This window comes from Blennius ocellaris, assembly GCF_963422515.1.
Source record: "Blennius ocellaris genome assembly, chromosome: 21".
NCBI lineage: Eukaryota > Metazoa > Chordata > Actinopteri > Blenniiformes > Blenniidae > Blennius > Blennius ocellaris.
In genome coordinates this window covers 5,949,559-5,969,612 of record NC_137670.1, presented here as the reverse complement: position 1 = coordinate 5,969,612, position 20,054 = coordinate 5,949,559, and the positions used below count along the sequence as shown (strand labels likewise).

Here is a 20,054-nt window from a genome sequence, read left to right as displayed (position 1 = left end):
ATGTTGACAACTGACAATTAAACCAGAATAAAAGAAAAGAAAACTGCCTGTTGGTCCACCTCCCAATCGGTGGAACTTTTTGTAAATGTGGCAGATGGAAGTGAATGGGAGGGTTAGTCAATGGACGCTACAGTATGTACTTCCCATCAACTTCCTGTACCTTCAGAACAAAAGCATCCCCCCACAGCATGATGCTGCCACCATGTTTTAAAGTTTTGGTCGTATTTGATCGGGTTACTGAAGAAGGTCCTCGGCGGTGCGCAGTCAGAAAAGATGACAAGATCGAAGCATTTTACATGAAGACGGATGACTTGACACACTTTTAATGATTCCACATGGTCAAATGTCATTAACTTGTTATCAAGGTGATTCTTCCCATGTCACACCAAAATACCAGCTATAAACAATTAAAGAACAACTTCTGATATTTTTAAAAAAAAAACAGTCAAACAGGTGGACATCTGAAATGGCGAGGCGTTGGCCGAGGTTAAGGCTCGGGCAGACGGTAATCTGCTGGTACCAGGTTTCCCTCACGCACGCGTCCGAGGCAGGCGAGCAGCACGCCGACGGCGGCGTCGACGGTGGACCGCACCTCCCGCTCCGTCTGACCTCTGAGAGGGTTCACCTCCACCAGGTCCACCCCCGACAGCAGGCCTGCACCACGGGACAGAAGGTACGTTCACTGACCGTCAGAAACACGGGAAACACCTTCATTGACCGGCCTCCATTTAAAAAAGGAGGGTACGTTCACCAACCACCGGAAAGACGAAAAATACCTTCACTGACCGGGAAGACAGAAGGTCTATTCTCTGACCACGAGATGGTGCGTTCACTGACACTTTGTAGCGTCTATTTGCTGCTTTGCGTGTCGGGAGCCGTACCGGTCTGACTGAGGTATTCGCCGATGTAGACTCCCTCTCGGTAGGTGAGTCCTCCCACCACGGGCGTGCCGGTTGCTGGGGTAACGGAGGGATCAATGGCGTCGATGTCGTAGCTGAGGTGAATGGGTTTCCTCCCCCTGCGGACAGGGGAACAGTCTGAGCTGGACTCTCCGGGGGCCGAGGCTGATGGCTGATGAGCCACTGGTTCATCAGCAGGTCACCTGGTGTTGAGGTAGTCGCACGTCTCCTCCATGACCCGGGACACACCCAGCTGGTCCACCTCCGTCATGGAGAACACCTTCACACCCAGCAGCTTCAGAATGTGGCTGAGGAGGAAGAGCCAAACGTCTCAGACCAGATCTTAGACCCGGTTTCAAGTGTAGTTTTGGGTTTGTGTGTCCAGATCAAGACTGTAACACACTTGTATTAAAATAAAATTAACAGTTTCTTGGATTTCATCAATGATCCCATCAACAGGTGTTGGTATCTAACTTGCGAGTGCCGACAGGAAGTAGAATCACCAGTTTTTTCGACGTCACTTTAATAGAGCAAACATGGGAATTGGACGAGGCGTGATGAACTCAAGTTGGAATTTTTCTTTCTGACTTTTGTGGTGTAGAATTGACCAGCATGTACTCACTGCTCGGCCGGATCCACGTCCCTCAGGCCGACGTAGACCAGGTCCCGGGCCGACACGCAGGGTTTCACCCAGGAGAAGTCGGGCAATGGAGGAATCTGTCGGGCACAGCGAGCGGTTCAGGGGCCGACCGGGGCCGGGTGGAAGAGTCTGACCCCCCCCACCCCCACCGCGGGCCTTGCACTCACGTAGCTCTGCAGCTCGTGGAGCAGGAAGGACATCGGCTGTCCGTGGAAATTCCCGGTGTAGGTGGTGAGCGGCGTGTTGATGTCGGCGTGGGCGTCCACCCACACCACGCTGAGCGGGCCCACGGCGGCGGCGTGGCCGTGGATGGAGCCGATGGCCAGACTTGAAGGAGAGGATGGAAAGACGGAGGATGAACTGTTAAATCATTGACGACTGCTGCTGTACAAACGGATCAGTACCGCGGGACGCTTCAACTCTCTATTACACATTTCTCTTGGCAGGAACTTTCAAACTTTAACCAGATCAAACATTATCTCGGCCTTTTCGTTTTTCTGGCCGTCTCTGAAACGTGGATCAACTTCGAAATCATCTGGGGGCAGTAAAACATATACAACTGATCCGTGGTGAATTTAAACAGGAGTCTCTAACACTGTCACTACAACTGTACCAAAGAGTATGATTGTATATATTTTTAAATGTGTGCATCTATAGCTATCTTGTTTCCTGGTCCCTTTGCGTCGTGGTCTGGTTCCACGGTCGTTTGGGTTCGAGTTCTCTCATTGGCCCACGTCCAAAGGGGGGCGGAGTTAATGGCTTCAACCCAACCTGCTCAACCCGTCCCAGTGTTGTTGTTCAGTTGTATTGCTGTTGTTGCTGTTGTGTTGTGGTTATGGCAATAGTTGTTGTGTTATTATAGTGTTGTTGTAGGGTTACCGTTATTTTGCTAGTATTGTGTTGTGATTTTTTTTTTACTCATATTATGTTCATGTTGGTTTGGTTTGTAGTTGTTTTGTTCTAATTGAGCTATTTTTTGTTTGATACTATTGTTGTTTATTGTAATGTTATCGTAGATGTGTTGTTGGGCACTACAGTTGTTTTACTTGTCATTGTGTTATTGTTATTGACTTCTACATGAAGTGTTGTTAAGTCGTATTGTAGTTGTCTTGTTGTTTTTTAGATCCGTTGTGTTGTTATGGTTTTGATTGCGTTGTCAAGGTTGCTGCTGTTGCGTTGTCATTGTGCTATAATTGTTGTGTTATTATGGTGTTGTTGTGGAGTTATTGTCTTGTGATTGTGTTGCTGTTAAGTTGTTGTGTCATGATTGCTGTTTCAGCCGTCTGTGTTGTTGTTGTTGGTTGTGCGGTCTGACCTGTGGTCTCCTCCCAGCATCACACTCGTGTGTCCGTCCTTCTTCACCGCCTGCACTGCCTCGGACAGCCTGCGGTTGGCGCTGCCCACCGCCCGCACGCTCTTCAGCTCGCCCAGCGGCTCCTCCCCTGCCGCCTCCTCCAAACTCAGGTTCCCATAATCCTTCACTGCGCAGCCTTGAACACACAGCATCACCTCACCACATCTCCATGGCAACCGGGTTCAACCAGCATCAACGGGGCGATAAAAGCGCACGACGACGACACAAATACACACAATTACTGCACACGGACACATTAAATTACACAAACACACATTATTGCTCCACAAAGACACACAACGGTGGCGGCTGGGAAGCTTGTGTTTAGAATTTCACTCATTAAAATCCCACAGGTCAACATTGTACCTCCGTGGGCCGTCGAGCGAGGCCTAAAATTTATATAATTCTTTTTGAAGCGACGCCATTCTTTTTCATAATCGTTTACTTTTAAACCTCCATCAGTGTCAAAAACTTCCCGATGAACCTATTTTGTGAGACTGAAGAAGAATTCGTTGAAGGAATGTCGTTCAGCTTGAGCTGAAGTGAATTGAACATTAACAGTATTGGTTTGCGCTTGTGAAGTTTAAACGGTGGATAAAATGAGTGACCTATGAACACGCCATCCTGCAGGTTAAACACACACACACACACACACACACACACACACACACACACACACACACACACACACACACACACACACACACACACACACACACACACACAGGTGCAACGCAAGACAATATCACAGATAAACAAGGAAAAACAAAGGAATACACCAAAATTGCACAAACACAACCTCAATAGGAGAGTTGGGGTAACTTTTCTCTCCGCTGTGGTGCATGGTGGTTGATGCATTCGCTGTCTGGGGTCAATGTAACGTTGTGCTCAATGACCCCCTAGTCTGTTTGTGCAGTTTCAACATCATCGTGGAGAGGCTGCTCGCCGCAACAACACAGAATACACACACAAAAACACACAAAGACACACAAGGATCCAGGGTACACACAAAGTCAGACAAAGCAACATAAAATGGGAATAATGTGAAAGTTCTGTGACACACACGCACACACGCACACACGCACACACACCTTGCTCCTGCAGACGTTGCAGCAGTCCTGCAGCCCTGATCAGGTCCGGGCCCCCCTCCACTCCGCTCCTGGGCTGCAGCCACAGACACCAAATTGCTCTTACACACCTCTCACTTAGTCCCTCGCGCACATGCACGCGTGCCCGCGCTCACCTGTCCCTTAGAGAAAGGCACTCCAATGATCCCCACAGACTGCCGATTAGGAGAAGTGTGATGATGATGAAGGCCCCTTGTCATCATCATCAGCGCGAGCGGGCGCAGGGTCCTCATGATGACACCACGCACAGATTGACACCACGCACAGACCCACGAGCCCTCTATAAACTCTCCGTGACGTCAGCAGGACCCGGGGGGCGGCGGCGGCGGGAGGATTGTTAATAAAACATGAGCTTCCAGACTACGTTTAAAACATGAGAATATCTTTACAAACTTTATTCCACATTAATTGAATAAAAACAAGTAGTTGTAACATTTTGAAACGTTATTAGATAAAAATGACCTTTGTTTAGAAACAGCAAAACTTCTGATTTGATTAAAATATTTGAACATGAGCGATATTACATAATTAACTTAATGATTTCGTTAATTCTTTATAATTAGGTAGTGATTATGATAAATAATCAAGTATAAAAATTAGCAATCATAAATTATTACATCGAAGGTAAATCAGAAAACATTTTCCATTTCAAATATAAAAGAAAATGAAAAGCGGAATAAATAAATTAAATCAAATATGTTCCGCTGCGAGAGAAGGGGGCGGGTCCAGTGACGTGACGTCCACGACCCGGAAGTAGTCTTTCGGGTCGCTCTGTGTGGAACACGTGCACGTGTGTTTGTATGTTAAAGTGTGCGAATCGGGTGAGTTTCTTTTCCACTTTTAATGATTTAACAAACATTTTTAATACCTAAAGATGTTTAAGAATCTCTGCGCTTTTTTCTCCGGTCACGTGACAGCTCGCTAACGTGTCATTATAGCCTTAATACAACTAACGCGGTTATCTGGTTGTCTTTTAACAGATCCACTGTTTAATATCCTGGATTTCACTCATTTTGTGCAAACCTCTCACGTTGAAGAACTTATGTGTCGCTTTAAGATTTTATAAATTGTAAACTGACATTGTTCAGACATGGTAATAATATACACATGCAGAATTCGATGCTAAAATGTGTTCTTAAATCTCTTTTAAATTATCTGTAGAGAACGTCAACACATATATTCAGGTAAATTAGGGAAACGATAGTGACATGTAAATATGAACAATTTCATTCAATAATACGTCTTTCCAAATCAAATCAAATTTAGTGAAACCATAATAACGCCTCTTTACAGTTTAAAGTAAATTGTATCTTTCCATTATTTGACAATAAGCACCTTAATTTGCATTTCTTTTCCACCTAATATGGTGATTATTTCTTAAAACATGACATTCAGTTCTCTGATCTGCAACATGAGAACACTCCATCCAAAACCATCATGTTCAAAAGGTTTCTCTCCAGACGAAAGCGACGATGACAAACATTGTGGATCATTGAGCTCTGATATTTTCATTCCTGTTGTTTGTGTTTGCAGGAGCAGTTTGTAAATCGTTTCCCCTCACAGGCGCCATCATGACGTCTCTGGCTTACCAGCTGAAGAAACTCGCGCTCCCCCAGACCGACCGCGCTCTGTTTTCCCGCCATGAGGTCGCCTCGCTGCTCTTCGACCCCAAAGATGCTGCCACCATGGACAGGAGCACCTTCCATGCCCTCGGTTAGCCCCGCCCCCTCATAACTTCCGCTCTGTTGTGCTTAATTGGTGCAGAACCTGTTAGACCCCTGAGCCCAGTCTTTTAATACTATCTAGTTTTTTTCTTTAAATTAGGATTTAGTCAAATGTTTTGGGGAAATTTTCTGTTCCGTGTTTAGTCGTTGGATGGTGAGTTTGCCCTTCTCACCTTCTTTTTGCCCCCCCCCCCCCAACAGGCTGCACAGGGCTGGAGGAGCTGCTGGGAATCGAACCGGCCTTCCTGGAGTTCCAGAACACGCTCTTCAGTCGGGCCTCTCTCACCCTGGAGCGCAGCGTGCAATCCAAAGAGGTCAACGAGAAGCTGGACGCCGACGTGTCGCTCTTCCTCACCCGCCTCACGCCGTACTTCCTCCTCAAGCCGGCTCAGAAGTGCATGGAGTGGCTGGTGCACCGGTACGCCGCCACACACCCCGAAGCCACCTGACCCCCCTCCCCCCACTGCAGCCATGTGACCTCTGAAGTTTGTGTTTGCAGCTTCCACGTCCACTTGTACAACACAGACAGCCTGCTGGCCTGCGTGCTGCCGTACCACGACACCAACGTGTTCGTCCGGGTGGTCCAGCTCCTGAAGATCGAGGACCCCACCAGCCGCTGGAACTGGCTGCACTGCCTGCAGGTCGGTGCCCCACCCCCCACTCGCCGGGTTTCGGGGGTTCCATCGGGTTTTGGACTCCCACTAATCTCCCTGATGTGGTTTTTGTTGCTCAGAAACCCGGCGTGCCGCTCGCCAGGGGAACTCTGATCACCCACTGCTACTCAGACCTGAGCTTCATGGACTTTATCTGCACCATGGTGACCAGATCCATCCAGGTAACGGCTCCACCGAACAGCCGGGGGGGGGCAGGTGATCCCTGAGGTGCTCCTCAACAAATGTCAGTAGGCGAGCTCTCTTGATCTCTTTCTTCTTCTTCTTCTGCTTCTCTTTTTTTTTTTTCGTCAGGCATACTCGGGACACTCTGAAAGCTACTCCCAGCTCCGAGTCATCTTCTCCTTCTACGCCTCCACCGTCGTCACCGCTCTGGACGCTGTGGACAAAGTGTCCAACACCATCATCTCCAAGCTCTTGCCGTACGTCCAGAAGGTGAGAAACCTTTGGTGTGAGACTGAGTGATTTTGAAATAAATGGATGAATTCTCCTCCTGGTGAACAAACGTCTGCCCGCTGGGACAAGAGCTGGGCGGTATCTGCTCACCCTGAGGGGACTGTCGTTCTCCCTCCAGGGTCTGAAGTCCTCGCTGGCCGACTACAAAGCTGCCACCTACATGATCGTGTGCCAGCTGGCGGTGAAGGTGGTGATGGAGGCGAGTCTGGTGGACAGTCTCGCCGTTCACGTCAGCAAGTCTCTGATCAAGGAACCCGTTCTGGCCAAGGAGGGTCTGGGCTGTCTGATAGTGCTGCTGCAGAACCAGAAGGAGGGCGCCGCTGGATCCAGGTAGGGCCGGACTGTCGGGGGTGGTCGGACCCGTGCGGGCGGGGACCGCCGTCTCACTGTCTGTTCTTCTTCCAGAGCCTTTGGCCGCCTGAGCTCCATGCCGGCGCTGGTCTCCACGCTGCAGGCCATGGCGGCACTTCACGACGTCAGTCCTCTGCTGCGATACCTGCTGCCGTACCTGATCCGCACCGTGTACCGGGACGACTCAGGTGAGATCCGGAACATCCAGATCGAGGCCTTCTTTATGTGTCCGGGATCAGACTTTACCCCCTTGCTCTCGATCGCAGGCGAGTCGGAGAAAGACGAGCTCGGCGTGCTGGAGTCCATCCTGAAATCCGTCCCTCTGACCAAAGGCCTGGACCGGACCGTGGCCCGGTAAGACTCGTTCTCGTCTCCAGCTGTGCGGCGCCGACGAGAGTCACGGTTTAAAAGTCTTTAAATGAGAAAATGACGACAATTTCAACATAAAACCAACTTTAATGAAGCTTTCAGGTGCAGCATACAGTGAAACGTCCAAAAAAACCTCGAGAGATGTTGTGTTATTGGTGTTTGTACAAACTCGCCCTGAGAGCATAGGTGTGAGGCGAATACTCGCTTTGCCGATTGGCGGTTTTTGACCGGCGGGCCTCGTGTTTGACAGGCCAGGGTCACGGGAACATTTCAGAACTTGGGAGTTTCCTGCGTTTGTCCTGCAGGTTGATGCTGGACGAGTATCTGAGTCAGACTGAGCGTTCGAATGAAGACATGTCGGCGTTGGACCAGCGCTTGCTGCCATTAGTCCACCTGGTGGAATCCAGGTATGTAAGCCCCCGCCCCCCCAAACAAAATGGGACCTGCCGCTGACGTGTGGCTCCTTGCAGGTGCGGCAGCGCCCTGGACGACGCCCTCTCCGGCCACGTGAGCGACATCAGCAGCGCGCAGCAGAAGCGTCTCTTCCACCGCTTCCTGTCTCTGTCCGTGTGCAGCGGGAAATACCAGGTAGAGCACTCGTCACAGTACAAGCAACTCAAACAGTACTTCCGTGCCGGCCCGGTGTGACGGGGGTCTCGTGTGTGTCGCCCTCCAGATTGTAGGCGACTCGGAAACGTCACTGCTGCTCAGCCTGAAACACCCGCAGGCCCCGGTCCGAGTCTCCGCCGTGGAGCACCTGCTGAACGTCGTCACCGCCGCACAGGTCTCACTTCCTGTTTCTTCACGTAGCCCGAAAGGACCATTTAAATGAGAGTAAATACAAGTTTTTTTTCTTTGTTTTCTTCGTTCCGAGCAGCAAAATTTGGACGAAGCCTTCCTGAAAGACGCCGTGACGGAGCGCCTGAACGACGACGTGCCGGAGGTCGTCGCCGCCGCCCTCAAAGTGCTGGAGGTCAGTGTTGTGGTCCGAGGCGGAGTGGGCGAAGTGTTCGGCTCACGCGGACGCCCCCGTGTTTTTTTGTGTTAACCGCCGTGTTTGTTGTGGGGGTTTTTTCAGGCTCTGTTGGACGTTTTGGATCACGAACACGCCGTGGCGTGTTTGCTGACCCTCGTGCACAAAGCGGACTCGTCACTGTCGGAACGCTGGTCAGTGATCTCCACTCCGTCGCTGCGCACGATGCGTTCAGCTAGCTGCGGTAGCTGAGCTCTGTGTCACCCACCCCCCCTCCCCCGCAGGCTGCCCGTGCTCATGGAGGCGGTGCGTTTACTGTCCGACCCCCGGCTGGGAAAAGGCGGCGGCGGCGACGAGCAGGAGCAGAAGACGAGCTGGAGTCTGCTGCCGTTCGTGGTGGTCACCTCGAGCCGGGCTGACGTCGCCCGCTGTGTCGCTCGCTCGCCCTTCATCGCCCGACACCCGCTCACCCTGAACTGGGCCAAAGGTGACCTGCTGACCTCTGCCGGCCCCTCACGTTGAGGGGGGGGTCAGGGGGTGAACGTGTCGTGTTTCTCCAGAGTTCGACGAGGTGATCCTGAGGAGCGCCGAGCCCAACTTTGTACGTTTGGCCAACGAGCGTCTCGTCGCCACGGTAACCAGGAACCTGAGCAACATGGAGCACTTCTGCAAGCGGGACGCTGTGAGTTTCATGATGAAAGATAAAAACAAATGTTTTGGGCCTTCAGTGGATTTTCAGGCTGGTTTTAGATTGATGATTGTATATTAACTGGACTATCTGACCTGCTTGAAAAATGTTTGAACTTTTCACACATTGTAGGGATTTTATAATATTTTTTAAAAGTCATTTTATTTTTCAAAGTGTTTTTTTAAATTCAGTCAGTAGTTTTAAGCGACTTTGAACTGTAGCTGCATTGATTTTAGGAACCTTTTCACAAGTAAAAATGGAAAACTTGTCTTTACGTTTAAGGCATTCATTTATATGATAATGGCGCTCACAGCCACTGGAGACAACTTAAAAAAAAAAAAATGGTTACCAAGGTGGAATTTTTCAAAAGTGCTTTGACTCTGTCTCCATGGAAATAGAAAAATTCTGCTTCTGCGCATGCGTCACCACTGCTTAATAGTTCTTTATACAGAGTTAATAGTTCTCTGTATGCAGAGCGTGTTTTATTCTGCATACGTGTGTGTGGTTTCGTTATAAAAACAAACAACAGCACCAACTTGTGGCCTGGCATGCTAACTACAGGTTTCTGCCGTTTCCGTGTAAATAGACACCGTTTTCAACACGTTGAAGTGTAAACACAAAAGTTTTTTGAAACAAGAATGTAAAAACAATCGTTTTTAATTTGAAAAGTTGTAAACTGGGCCTTAAAAACCTTTAAAAGTAGAAAACTAGAAGGAAATGAGTGTGGCGACGATGTGTTCAAAGACGGCACGGCATCATTGATGACGAGTTCACAGTGACTGTAGGACATTGGGTTGCTGACGCTCGTCTCCTTGCCGCTCAGCTGGACAGACTCACCCTGCTGGTGGAGCAGCAGAGTGGCGCCGGCGTCCGGTCGCGGCCGTCCTTCATGCTGCTGAGCCGCGTCCTGCTGCTCGGGATGAGCCAGCTGAGCGAGACGCAGCATCTGCTCACCGCTCTGAGGGTCACCGCCGTGCTGGAGCGCCTCCTGCAGGAGCTCAGCAAGGCCAACGGAGACGGAGACGCCTGGGTGAGTCCTCTGTCCACGCGACCGTACTACGCACACTCTGATCGGCGGCGGCGTCAGCTGGTTCTCTCTGTGTGTCTGAACAGGATGACGTGGGCGCCGCCTCCTTCTCCGAGGCCCTGACGCTCTACCTGCGCCGCCGCGAGCAGCTGGGTGAGCGCTGTGACAGGGAGTATCTCCTGGTCATGACGTGTCTGCTCAGAGACTTCATCTCCTCCCTGAAGTGTCACGACGCCTCCTTCAAAGGTGAACCACAATGAACCTCATCGCTTCCTCGCATGCGACTCCCAAGACAACTCTAAAAGGCCGATTCATACTCCATAAGAACAAGAAGAAAGTTCAGCGCTCTGGGGTCCTGCCGGACAAAATGACTATCAGTCATGTTTTAATCATATTTAGCTTGTAACCTTGTCACGGGCTTATGTGGTGCACCTGAACGCATCGTTCAGCTCCTGCAGTTAAAACTGAACTACAAATGCTCAGACAGACTTTCTCCTTTATTACTGAAACATCAGAGGAATGTAGTTCTGGAAACCTTGGAAGTGAGAAATAAACTTTGCCGCTGAAAAGTTAAAACTGCTTCACAGACGTGTGTCTGCTGTTCGACAACTTCTGGATTGTTCTGTCCTTCATTCTGTAATGAGAAACTGAAGGTTTCACCTCAATCTGTTTCAGGAGAATACGTTCTGACAGCACGACCTAATAAAAGAGCTCTTAAAGCTTAAAGCCCAATAAAAAATAATAAACTTTTTGCAGCTCGGCTCAATAAAAAGAATCATTTGTTATGGTTTGGCTCATTAAAAGATTAGTTTTTTTTACAGCTAGACTTGGTACAAGTCGACAGTTCTCACAGTTACAGTGGCTCCTCAGAGTTCCTGTTTTAATGAATTATGTCACACGCAAAAAAAGTTAAATTATTAGTGAACTAACTTCAAACTGACTTCTTATTGATCTCGTGGGGTAAACATTCATACGTGTGTGTGTGCTTGTGCTCGCAGGTGAGGTGTGGTGGAACCCCGAGAGTCTGGACAGCAACACGTGCTGTTACCTGGGGCTGATCTGTCACCTCTTCAGCCTCCTCATCAGCCTCTCTGCCGGCGGAGCGGCAGCCAGCAGCTTCAGGGAGCTGCTGAAGCTGCTCATCAAGGTCAGACACACACACACACACACACACACACTGGAAATGTACGGTAGCCGCATGCACAAGTGAAGACTAAACGTGAAGGTGAATTGTTTCCCGCAGGTCCACCTCGCCGAGCCGTTGCACCTCTTCAGGTTCCTGTGCCTGCTGTGGGGATACGGCGGTAACCACGGAGACCAGCTGGATGTGAAGGTGGGCGTGGTCCTGCAGGCCCAGGCGCTGTACGTGGGCCGGGCGCTGCTGAGCGTCCAATCGGGCGCCACGCTGGACGAGCTGGCCGGCGCCGAGTCGCCAGGTAAGAAAAGAAAAGAAAAGAAAAAACAACCCAAAACGATAAAAAGGTTATACAAGTTCATGTATTCACGTGTGTGTGTGTGTGTGCGTGTGCGTGTGTGTGTCAGTGGCTCCGTCCTTGTTGTGTTGTCTCAGCTCTCCAGTTCGTGAGGTCCGGAAGGCGGGGCTTAGCGCCCTGAAGACCCTATCAGCGGCCAGCAGCTCTCCCTTCCAGCCAATCACAGAGCGGCTCCTGAAGACTTCGGAGGAGATCGAGGCGGACCCGTCGTATGTGAGCACGGTGAGTCCGCAGACCTGTGTGGACCGACGGGACCCCCCCCTGTGGCGTCTCTGGTCTCCATGGCAACTGTATGTATGTGTATGTGTGACCGTCAGGCTCTGGGCGTGCTGCACGAGGAGTGTGCGTCTGGGAAAAAGAAGAAGCTGCAGGCGGCGATAGAGCAGCTGCTGCAGTGTGTTCAGGCGCCCTGCTGCCCGTCGTACAGTGCCGCCGCCCTGCTCGCCGTGTTGGGCCGGGTCGACGGACAGGTGAGCGCAGGCGGCCGACGACGAGCCAGTCTGTGCGGCGTCTGGTTGCTCACGTCTCCTCACTCCTCCTCCTCCTCCCAGTCCGTCCTCGCCGCCTTGCTTCCTGTCCTGGACCGGCTGCTGGAGCAGAGCGGCCCCGACACCCCGCCGCTGCTGCGGAGCGAGGCCGAGCTCATGCAGCTCGTCCTGGGGAAGTTCAACGAGGCGTCGGCGCCCCTGCTGGTCCAGGACCAGAAGTGTCTGGAGCTGTTCGTCAGGGCCCTGAGGTCATCGCCTCGGCATCACCCCGACGTCCACAGCGGTCAGGTCGTCGCCCTGGAGCAGGTCAGGCTCGCGCTCTGGCGCGCGGAGACTTAACGCACAGAGAGGTCAGCTGGTCCCGTTGACGCGTCTCCTCGTCCCGTCTCCAGGTCACCAAGCCGTTTTTTTCGGCCCTCGCCGACGGGAGGGTTCAGCAGAAACTGCTGTCGGTCATGTTCGACCTGCTGGCGGAGAGCAGGAGTCCCCTGGTGGCCAACACCATCGGCAGCGTCTTCAAACGGGTGAGAGTCAACAGAATCAACGCCATTAGAACCGGTTCAACCCCGAAGTTGGACCTTGCGTAAACTCGATTTGGAGCCACGGGCTTGATTTGGTCGTGACCCGGTGAAACGCCTTGTCGCCTGTCAGATCTCCATCGACGGTCAGCTGGTGGCCAACGAGCTGGCGCCTCCCGAGAAACCCAAGGTGACCGTGACGGTGCAGCAGACCCGCAGGAGCAAGATGGCTCAGAGGTACGATCTCCGCCACCACCACCACCACCACCACCGCGGTGGGAAAACCACCCTCACCCGCTCTCCTCTCCACTCAGGAAGCCTCAGGAGAGCGACGGCGCCGGGCCAGATGTCCCCTGGCAACGGGTCACGCTGATCCTGGAGCTGCTGCAGTTCAAGAAGAAGCTGAAGCGAGCCCAGACGCTGGTGCCCGTCCTGTTCTCCCTGCTGGCCAGGTGACGTCGACGCCGGCCAATCGCAGCGCCCCGGCACGGCTGGCGTCTACTTACTGGTTTGGTTGATCGTTCGTCTGTTTGTGCAGGAGTCAGGAGCCGTGCCCTGAAGGCCACACCAACATGGAGTACACCAAACAGCTGCTGCTCAGCTGCCTGCTCAACATCTGCCAGAGACTGACGGCAGAGGGCGGAGCCAGGGCCGCAGGTGGGTCGGAACCCGGCGTTTGTATTCGAAACGTCGCGTGAAAGGGGGGGGTCTAACTTGTCTCCGGGCTCGTCCCTCAGAGCTCCTGGAGGAGGAGCAGTTCAGCGTGGAGTTGGTGGTCCAGTGCGTGCGAGCCTCCGACGTGCCGCAGACGCATCACCACGCCCTGCTGCTGCTGGGCGCCGTCGCCGCCATCTTCCCCGTGAGAGCCCCGCGCCGTCTGCTATTATGTCAGAGGAGGTGAAGCTCCTCCGCCTCATATGTGCGTCTGTGCCTCGTCCTCCCGCAGGAGAAGGTTCTCCACAACATCATGCCCATCTTCACCTTCATGGGCGCCAACGTGCTGCGGCTGGACGACGCGTACAGCTTCAGGGTCATCGAGAACACGCTGCACACCGTCATACCTGCTCTCATCCAGGTGGGGACGGACGCATGCACACACACACACACACACACACACACACACACACACACACACACCAACCCCTCCTCATCACTGCTCCTCCTCCTTCAGGCCCACCGCTGCGCTGACGGCAGCTCGCCGACTCGCCTGGTCGCCGTGGTGACGAAGATCGTGCACGTGTTCGTGGACGCTCTGCCTCATGTGCCCGCCCACCGCCGCCTGCCTGTCCTGTCGCAGCTGGTGGCCACGCTGGGCCCCTCCCACTTCCTGTGGGTGCTGATGCTGCTCCTGTTCAAGCAGCACGCCACGCAGTGCACAGGCTCCGCCTCCACCTCCGACAAGGTTCGTGTCTCAGGTGTATTTTGTACACATTTAGTAGGTGACGAGTTTGTCCGGTGGACGGTGTGTGTATCTGTAGTATTGCTATTTGATTCTCTGTGTGTGTGTGTGCGTTGCAGGATGCGGCCCTGCAGACAGATGTGGAGTTCTGGATCTCTCTGAGCGTTCACTTCCTGGTTGGTGATCAGCTGACCTCCTTCATCCACATGATGAACTTCCTGCTGCAACTTCCCGACGACAAAGAAAATGGTGACACACACACACACACACCAGTGGTTGGAGGTGCTCATGAACGCACTCTAATATCTCCACTTTGTGCCTCCTTGCCCTGCAGCTCCATCGAAGCGCCCGGCCGGCCGGCGGGGAGCCCGCAAGAAGGAGGAGGAGGAGGAGGTGGAGGAGCTGATCTTCAACATAGAGACTCACAGCAGCAAAGAGCTGCGGCACTTCAAGTTCCTCTGCGTCTCCTTCATGGCCGAGCTGCTCGCCTCCTCCAGCTTCATCGCAAAGGTGGAGACGGATGCCGGGGAGAGAACCCCTCGCACCTCCTCGTGCGCCTCCTCTTCATCTGCGCTCCTGTCTTTCAGGTGGCGGATGGCGGTGAAGACGACGACGCATCCCTGCAACCGCTGCAGCAGAAGTGAGTGACGTTGCACGCGTGTGTGTGTATGTCTGTGTGTTTGTGTGAGCACAAAGTTGTTGAACGCCTCCTTTTGCTCTTCAGGCTCCTGGAGGAGGTGCTGAAGTACATCCAAAGTGTTGCTCGCTGTGTGGAGACGAACGCCGAAAAAGCGACGGCCAAGTTCTGGAGAGTTCTGCTCAACAAGTGCTACGACGTGCTCGACAAGGTGTGTGGGGGGGTGTGTGTGTGTGTGTGTGTGTGTGTGTCTGGGGGTGTGTGTGTGTGGGGGGGGGGCGTGTGTGGGTCTATGGTAATGACCACAACCTGAACAGCGTCCTGCTCACTCCTGCCCCTACAGGTGAACGCCCTCCTGCCGGCGGACTCCTTCCTGGCGGTGATGAAGGGGCTGATGGGTAACGAGCTGCCGTCCGTGAGGAGGAAGGCCATGGAGCTGCTGAACAACAAGCTGCAGCAGAGGACGCAGTGGGAGGAGCCTCAGGTACCGATGCGCGCTTCTCCGAAACGTGGCTCTGGATGCCGGCGTCGCTTCGAACGTTGCGATAAAACCGCGCTTCCCGTCCGCAGGTCACGGCGCTCCTCCGGCTGAGTGACGACCTGCTGAGCATTGTGGGTAAAAGCCACGCCGGCGTCGGCGCGGAGGAGGCGGAGCAGGCCATCAACAGGCAGACGGCGCTCTACAGCCTGAAGCTGCTGTGCCGCAGTTTCGGCGGCGACCACAAGGAGGCGTTTGTGCCGGTGCTGCTGCGTTGTGTGGAGGTGGTGACGGCCGGCGGGGAGGAGAAGAACGTGACGGGCAGCGCCCTGCTGTGCGTCGCCGAGGTGGTGAGCACGCTGAAGACGCTCGCCATCCCGCAGCTGCCCAGGTGAGCAGGCCGGGTTTGACCCGTTAACGAATAGCGGTTTTGCCGGCGAGTTGCTTGGCGCCTCAACGACTCCGCGTCCGGCAGGTTGATGCCGGCAGTGCTGCACACGCTCACCGAGAGGAAGGAGCTGCAGGCCAATGAGATCTACCTGCTGAGCGCCGTCACGGCCCTGCAGCGCGTCACCGAGACGCTGCCGCACTTCATCAGCCCCTACCTGCAGGACACCACCACACAGGTAACACACCACAAGTAACACACCACACAGGTAACACACCTGTGGTTTCATAGTCTAAATTTCACCCATGGTACTGAAATGTAAACACGTTTCTTAAAAATAAAAACTTTCATGTGTTTTGTTCATGCTGATGAGTTCTGCTTCATGATGCCGCCTCGTGCTCCTGCAGGTGTGTCGGCTCACTCAGCTGTTGGAGACCTCCCCTTCCTCCTCCTCCTCCTCCTCCTCCCAGCTCTCCCTCCGCCTCGCCTCCCTCAGGAGCACGCTGGCCACCAAGCTGCCCCCCCGCGTCCTCCTGCCCACCATGAGCCGCTGCTATGGCAGCATGGTGTTGGACAAGAAGGCGAGCCCACACCCTCCGGGTTACCGTGGTTACCGTGGTCACTCTAGTTACCCAGTTACCTCAGCCTCAGGCGACGGTGCAGTGACACGGGCTTGTTTCTCCACAGGGCCAGCTGGGGGCGCTCATGAGCATCCTGAAGGAGCACATCAGCCACATGGAGAAAGAGCAGCTCAGCTTCCACCAGTCGGAGCTCACCGACTTCTTCCTCACGATGCTGGACTTCAGAGCCCAGCACTGCCAGGTCCGACGCCCGTTTACACACAAACAAATAGACAATCAAACAAACAAACAGCTACCAGAGGTTTTCTTCTTCTCTCTGCAGGGAGATCTGGAGAAAACCTCACAGGTCGAAGGCAGCGTGATCGACTGTCTGGTCGCCATGGTGATGAAACTGTCCGAGGTCACATTCAGGCCACTTTTCTTCAAGGTAACGTCGCCACGACGACGACCGGGCAGCGTCGTGAGTTCACGGCGAGTGTTTGGGAAGAATACTGCAGTTGTCTGTTTGTTTGTTTGTTTCTAGCTGTGCGACTGGAGTAAATCGAGCAGCAACGAGCGTCTGCTGACATTCTTCCGTCTCTGCGATCGAGTCGCCGAGCGACTGAAAGGACTCTTCGTGCTGTTCGCAGGAAACCTCATCAAACCGTTCTCAGACCTTCTGCGACGCTCCGACTCCGCCCACACAGGTGGCGTTCGTTCATTCATTCGAGTTTTACTTTATTCTTTCTCTGTTGCGTTTCATCACTTCAAGGATATTTAAACGTTTTATTTAGGATTTGCTTTGCAGAGTGGAATTGTTTATGACTTTACAATTCTTTGTTTTTAACATTTGATTTTTAACTTTAGTTTTGTCCGTTTTATTTTGATTCACTTCAGTTTCTTTCAATTTGTCTTATTTTTTATTATTATATTATTTTTCACATATACATTAACAGAACAATGAAACAAGTATAGGATCAGCTGACAGTGAACAAGGTTTTCACTTTACATTAGTTTTCATCTATAAAAGAAAAAACGTCATAATTTAGATTTGGCTTTTTAAACCTATGTTGTGTCTTGCTGCTATTTGGTGTCGCAATGGTTTTTTTTAGTACATCTTTTATTTCTTAAGTTGTGTTTTTTACCCAGTTTGGCTTTTTTATTAATAGTTTTATTCAATTTTACCATTTTTGGATTTTACTTTGTCAAAGCTTTTATTTGAAATCGTTATTTAAATTTCCGATTATCCGTTGACGACGAGACTTCATATCCTGCCCGGTAACATTCCTCCTCTCTGATGTCGGTCCGGCAGAAGATCGTCTGTTCGCGTCGGACGGCGGCGAGCAGAAGACCTGCCTGCTGCTGCGCTACGCCCTCGACTGTCTGCACAAACTCTTCCTGTACGACACGCAGCGCTTCCTGAGCGCCGAGCGAGGCCACGCCCTCCTCGACCCGCTGGTGCAGCAGGTCGGTGCCAACGAAATAATGCTGAGAGAAGAAGAAGAAGAAGAGCAGTGGCGGAATATTATTAACGTGCATGTGTGTGTGTGTGTAGCTGGAGAACATGGTGGGAGGGGAGCAGGAGTACCAGCAGAGGGTGACGCAGCACTTGTTGCCCTGCGTGGGGCAGTTCTCGGTGGCACTCGCCGACGACTCGCAGTGGAAAACCTTAAACTACCAGATCCTGCTGAAGACCAGACACGCCGACTCCAAGGTGAGCGACCCTGAACGCACCGCCACACTTGACGGGTCACAAACTCACTGCTGAAGTCGATGCAACTCTGTCCTTCACAGGTGCGTTTCTCGTCCCTGCTGATGCTGATGGAGGTGGCGTCCAAACTGAAGGAGAACTACGTGGTGCTGCTTCCAGAAACCATCCCGTTCCTGGCCGAGCTCATGGAGGGTGAGGACAATTCATCTCCTCCCATTCGTTGTAAAACTGCGTTTTGGTCTGAACGTCTGGAGAAACGCTCCATGGGCCCGATGTTGAGACGTGAACACACGACGAAGGTGTGCCGCTCTGACTGGGGTTCGTTTGTTTTGTTAGATGAGTGCGAGGAGGTGGAGCAGCAGGTCCAGAAGGTGGTGCAGGAGATGGAGAACATCCTGGGAGAGCCGCTGCAGAGCTACTTCTAACACACACACGGTCTAGATTCATTTATCTGTTTGTTGTTTGAAGAATAAAACAATATAAAAGTCACTCTGATGATTGTTTGTTTTATTTTTTTCTTCTCAACCATAATAACAAAAAATCTTCAGCTGAATTTCCTGGAAATCTCACAACTTGTACAATTTTATGTTCAGTCAGGTTTCAGTGCAGCTCACGACAACTCAGTCCGTAAAAAGTCTCCTGCAAGTTTTGCATTTTGTATTTGTTTGTATTTACTATTTAAGTTTTCTGTTATTACTGTCCACTTAATGCTGCAATTTTACCCATTGTAGGACAGAGAAAGTAATCTATCTTATAGTATGTAATACATTTTTTTTTTATATATTTACTGTGTTAAACAAGTATTTTGTTAACGAATGCTGAATGTGAGAATGGCTGCCGGTGTTTATTGTATGTCTATGTTCACTGTGTTTTTAGCTACACCGTAATTTTGTTGTGCAATTTATTGCACAATGACAATAAAAGCAATCTATCTATCTATTTGTGTGTGTATTTTCCATATAACATGTTAAATGTCTTTTTTTTTTAATAAAAGCTTGATATATTTGATACAATTATCAAACGTTTTAAAACTCAATTTATATAATACACTTGCGGCCTGGCTGTAGTGGATTTCACTGAAATGCATTGCATAAACATTTTATTTAGTTTATAAACTGTGGTGTCTATCTTTAAGCCTGGATTACTTTATCTATTAGCGTCTCTGTGTGCAGTTTAGGAGTTTGACCGCGTGGGGGCGCTGCTATAAAGTGTCACGTTAATTAACGCAAGAAGAAGACGACGGCGCCGAAGAAGACCGTCAGTCTGCAGGTAATAACTTAGGAAACTATTCGGCCTGTTAGAGAAATTGTGACAGTTTTAAAGTTTAAAATTTCATTGAACATCCTTAAACCCGCTCCGGATTCAGCTCGCCGCTTTTAATCACCCGCCTTGGGCCTGTTGGAACGTCTGCCCGCCGCTCGAAGCTGTTATCGACCGGAGATCCCCTGAAGGTTTGCTGTTTTTAAAATGTTTTATTTTAATGTTAAATACAAAGTGGGCATGTAAAGTTTCCATTCCTTGGCAGCTTTTTAAACGTTTTAATTAATACAAAGTGTCCTCGACGGCTAATGCTAACGTGAAGAGCCACTCGGTAGCTATTTTCCCCACGACTCCGCCTCTCGCGTCATCTGATTGGTTCTTCCTCACGTCACTCATCTGAATTCATCTCTGATTGGCCGAAAAGCTGATCGCGAAGACGCACGGTAAACACCTGGAAACGCATAAAGTGGTGATTAACAACGATTCGCTTTGATTAAAGCAGCTCGTTGGGCTTCAACAAGCCGATGAACTTTAATCCGTTGTCGGTAAGTGACAGTGTTAACTTTACTTTTCTATCTCCTTCAGCCTCACTGTGGTCAGGCACATTTATTTACAACAGCACCACAAGATGAATCCATGGAAATGAGTCTGAATCTGGTCAAATGTCAAATCACTTCGCATAAACATCCTGGACAGTTTGACTAAATCTATATATTTAGAAGGTGTGGTTAGGTATGTCTTTCCAGCAGTGGGTTGGTCGTTCTCCTGCCTTCCTTGGTGTTTTTAGATTCAACAAGGTTCTGAGATGTTCCTCAGAGGTTTGTTGGTCCAGTTTGATGGCAC

General features: G+C 51.3%; 2 protein-coding genes across 2 annotated transcripts; one reads left to right on the top strand and one right to left on the bottom strand.

Moving 5' to 3' along the window:
• Window positions 1–487: 487 nt before the first annotated feature.
• Window positions 488–4,253, bottom strand: arg1 (arginase 1; the record flags this gene model as incomplete). Its single annotated transcript, XM_080517012.1, has 8 exons — window positions 488–654; window positions 882–1,018; window positions 1,103–1,207; window positions 1,522–1,616; window positions 1,707–1,866; window positions 2,855–3,029; window positions 3,985–4,057; window positions 4,137–4,253. The coding sequence occupies 8 exons, from the start codon at window positions 4,251–4,253 to the stop codon at window positions 488–490; spliced, it is 1,029 nt and encodes a 342-aa protein (XP_080373138.1).
• Window positions 4,254–4,793: 540 nt separating this feature from the next.
• Window positions 4,794–18,733, top strand: heatr1 (HEAT repeat containing 1). Its single transcript, XM_080517689.1, has 45 exons — window positions 4,794–4,841; window positions 5,554–5,733; window positions 5,946–6,162; window positions 6,244–6,385; window positions 6,478–6,579; window positions 6,710–6,850; window positions 6,990–7,201; window positions 7,277–7,410; window positions 7,489–7,576; window positions 7,897–7,998; window positions 8,062–8,179; window positions 8,268–8,375; window positions 8,469–8,564; window positions 8,670–8,758; window positions 8,849–9,051; window positions 9,125–9,246; window positions 10,076–10,282; window positions 10,366–10,525; window positions 11,278–11,426; window positions 11,523–11,715; window positions 11,822–11,994; window positions 12,090–12,242; window positions 12,324–12,566; window positions 12,653–12,784; window positions 12,912–13,015; window positions 13,093–13,230; window positions 13,317–13,435; window positions 13,516–13,637; window positions 13,725–13,853; window positions 13,950–14,180; window positions 14,297–14,426; window positions 14,512–14,687; window positions 14,765–14,817; window positions 14,902–15,025; window positions 15,158–15,298; window positions 15,385–15,683; window positions 15,768–15,918; window positions 16,088–16,261; window positions 16,368–16,502; window positions 16,584–16,688; window positions 16,785–16,947; window positions 17,553–17,707; window positions 17,796–17,954; window positions 18,035–18,143; window positions 18,288–18,733. Exons 2-45 carry the CDS (start codon window positions 5,592–5,594, stop codon window positions 18,374–18,376), a joined length of 6,432 nt encoding a protein of 2,143 aa, XP_080373815.1. The 5' UTR covers window positions 4,794–4,841; window positions 5,554–5,591; the 3' UTR covers window positions 18,377–18,733.
• The last annotated feature ends 1,321 nt before the right edge of the window (window positions 18,734–20,054 follow it).

Bases quoted from the DNA above. Each gene is read 5' to 3' on its own strand.
- heatr1 (XM_080517689.1), top strand. From the start codon at position 5,592: ATGACGTCTCTGGCTTACCAGCTGAAGAAACTCGCGCTCCCCCAGACC. The intron at 12,567-12,652 runs GTCAGGCTCGCG...TCCCGTCTCCAG, and splicing joins AGGTCGTCGCCCTGGAGCAG to GTCACCAAGCCGTTTTTTTC. The intron at 14,181-14,296 runs GTTCGTGTCTCA...TGTGCGTTGCAG, and splicing joins CCGCCTCCACCTCCGACAAG to GATGCGGCCCTGCAGACAGA.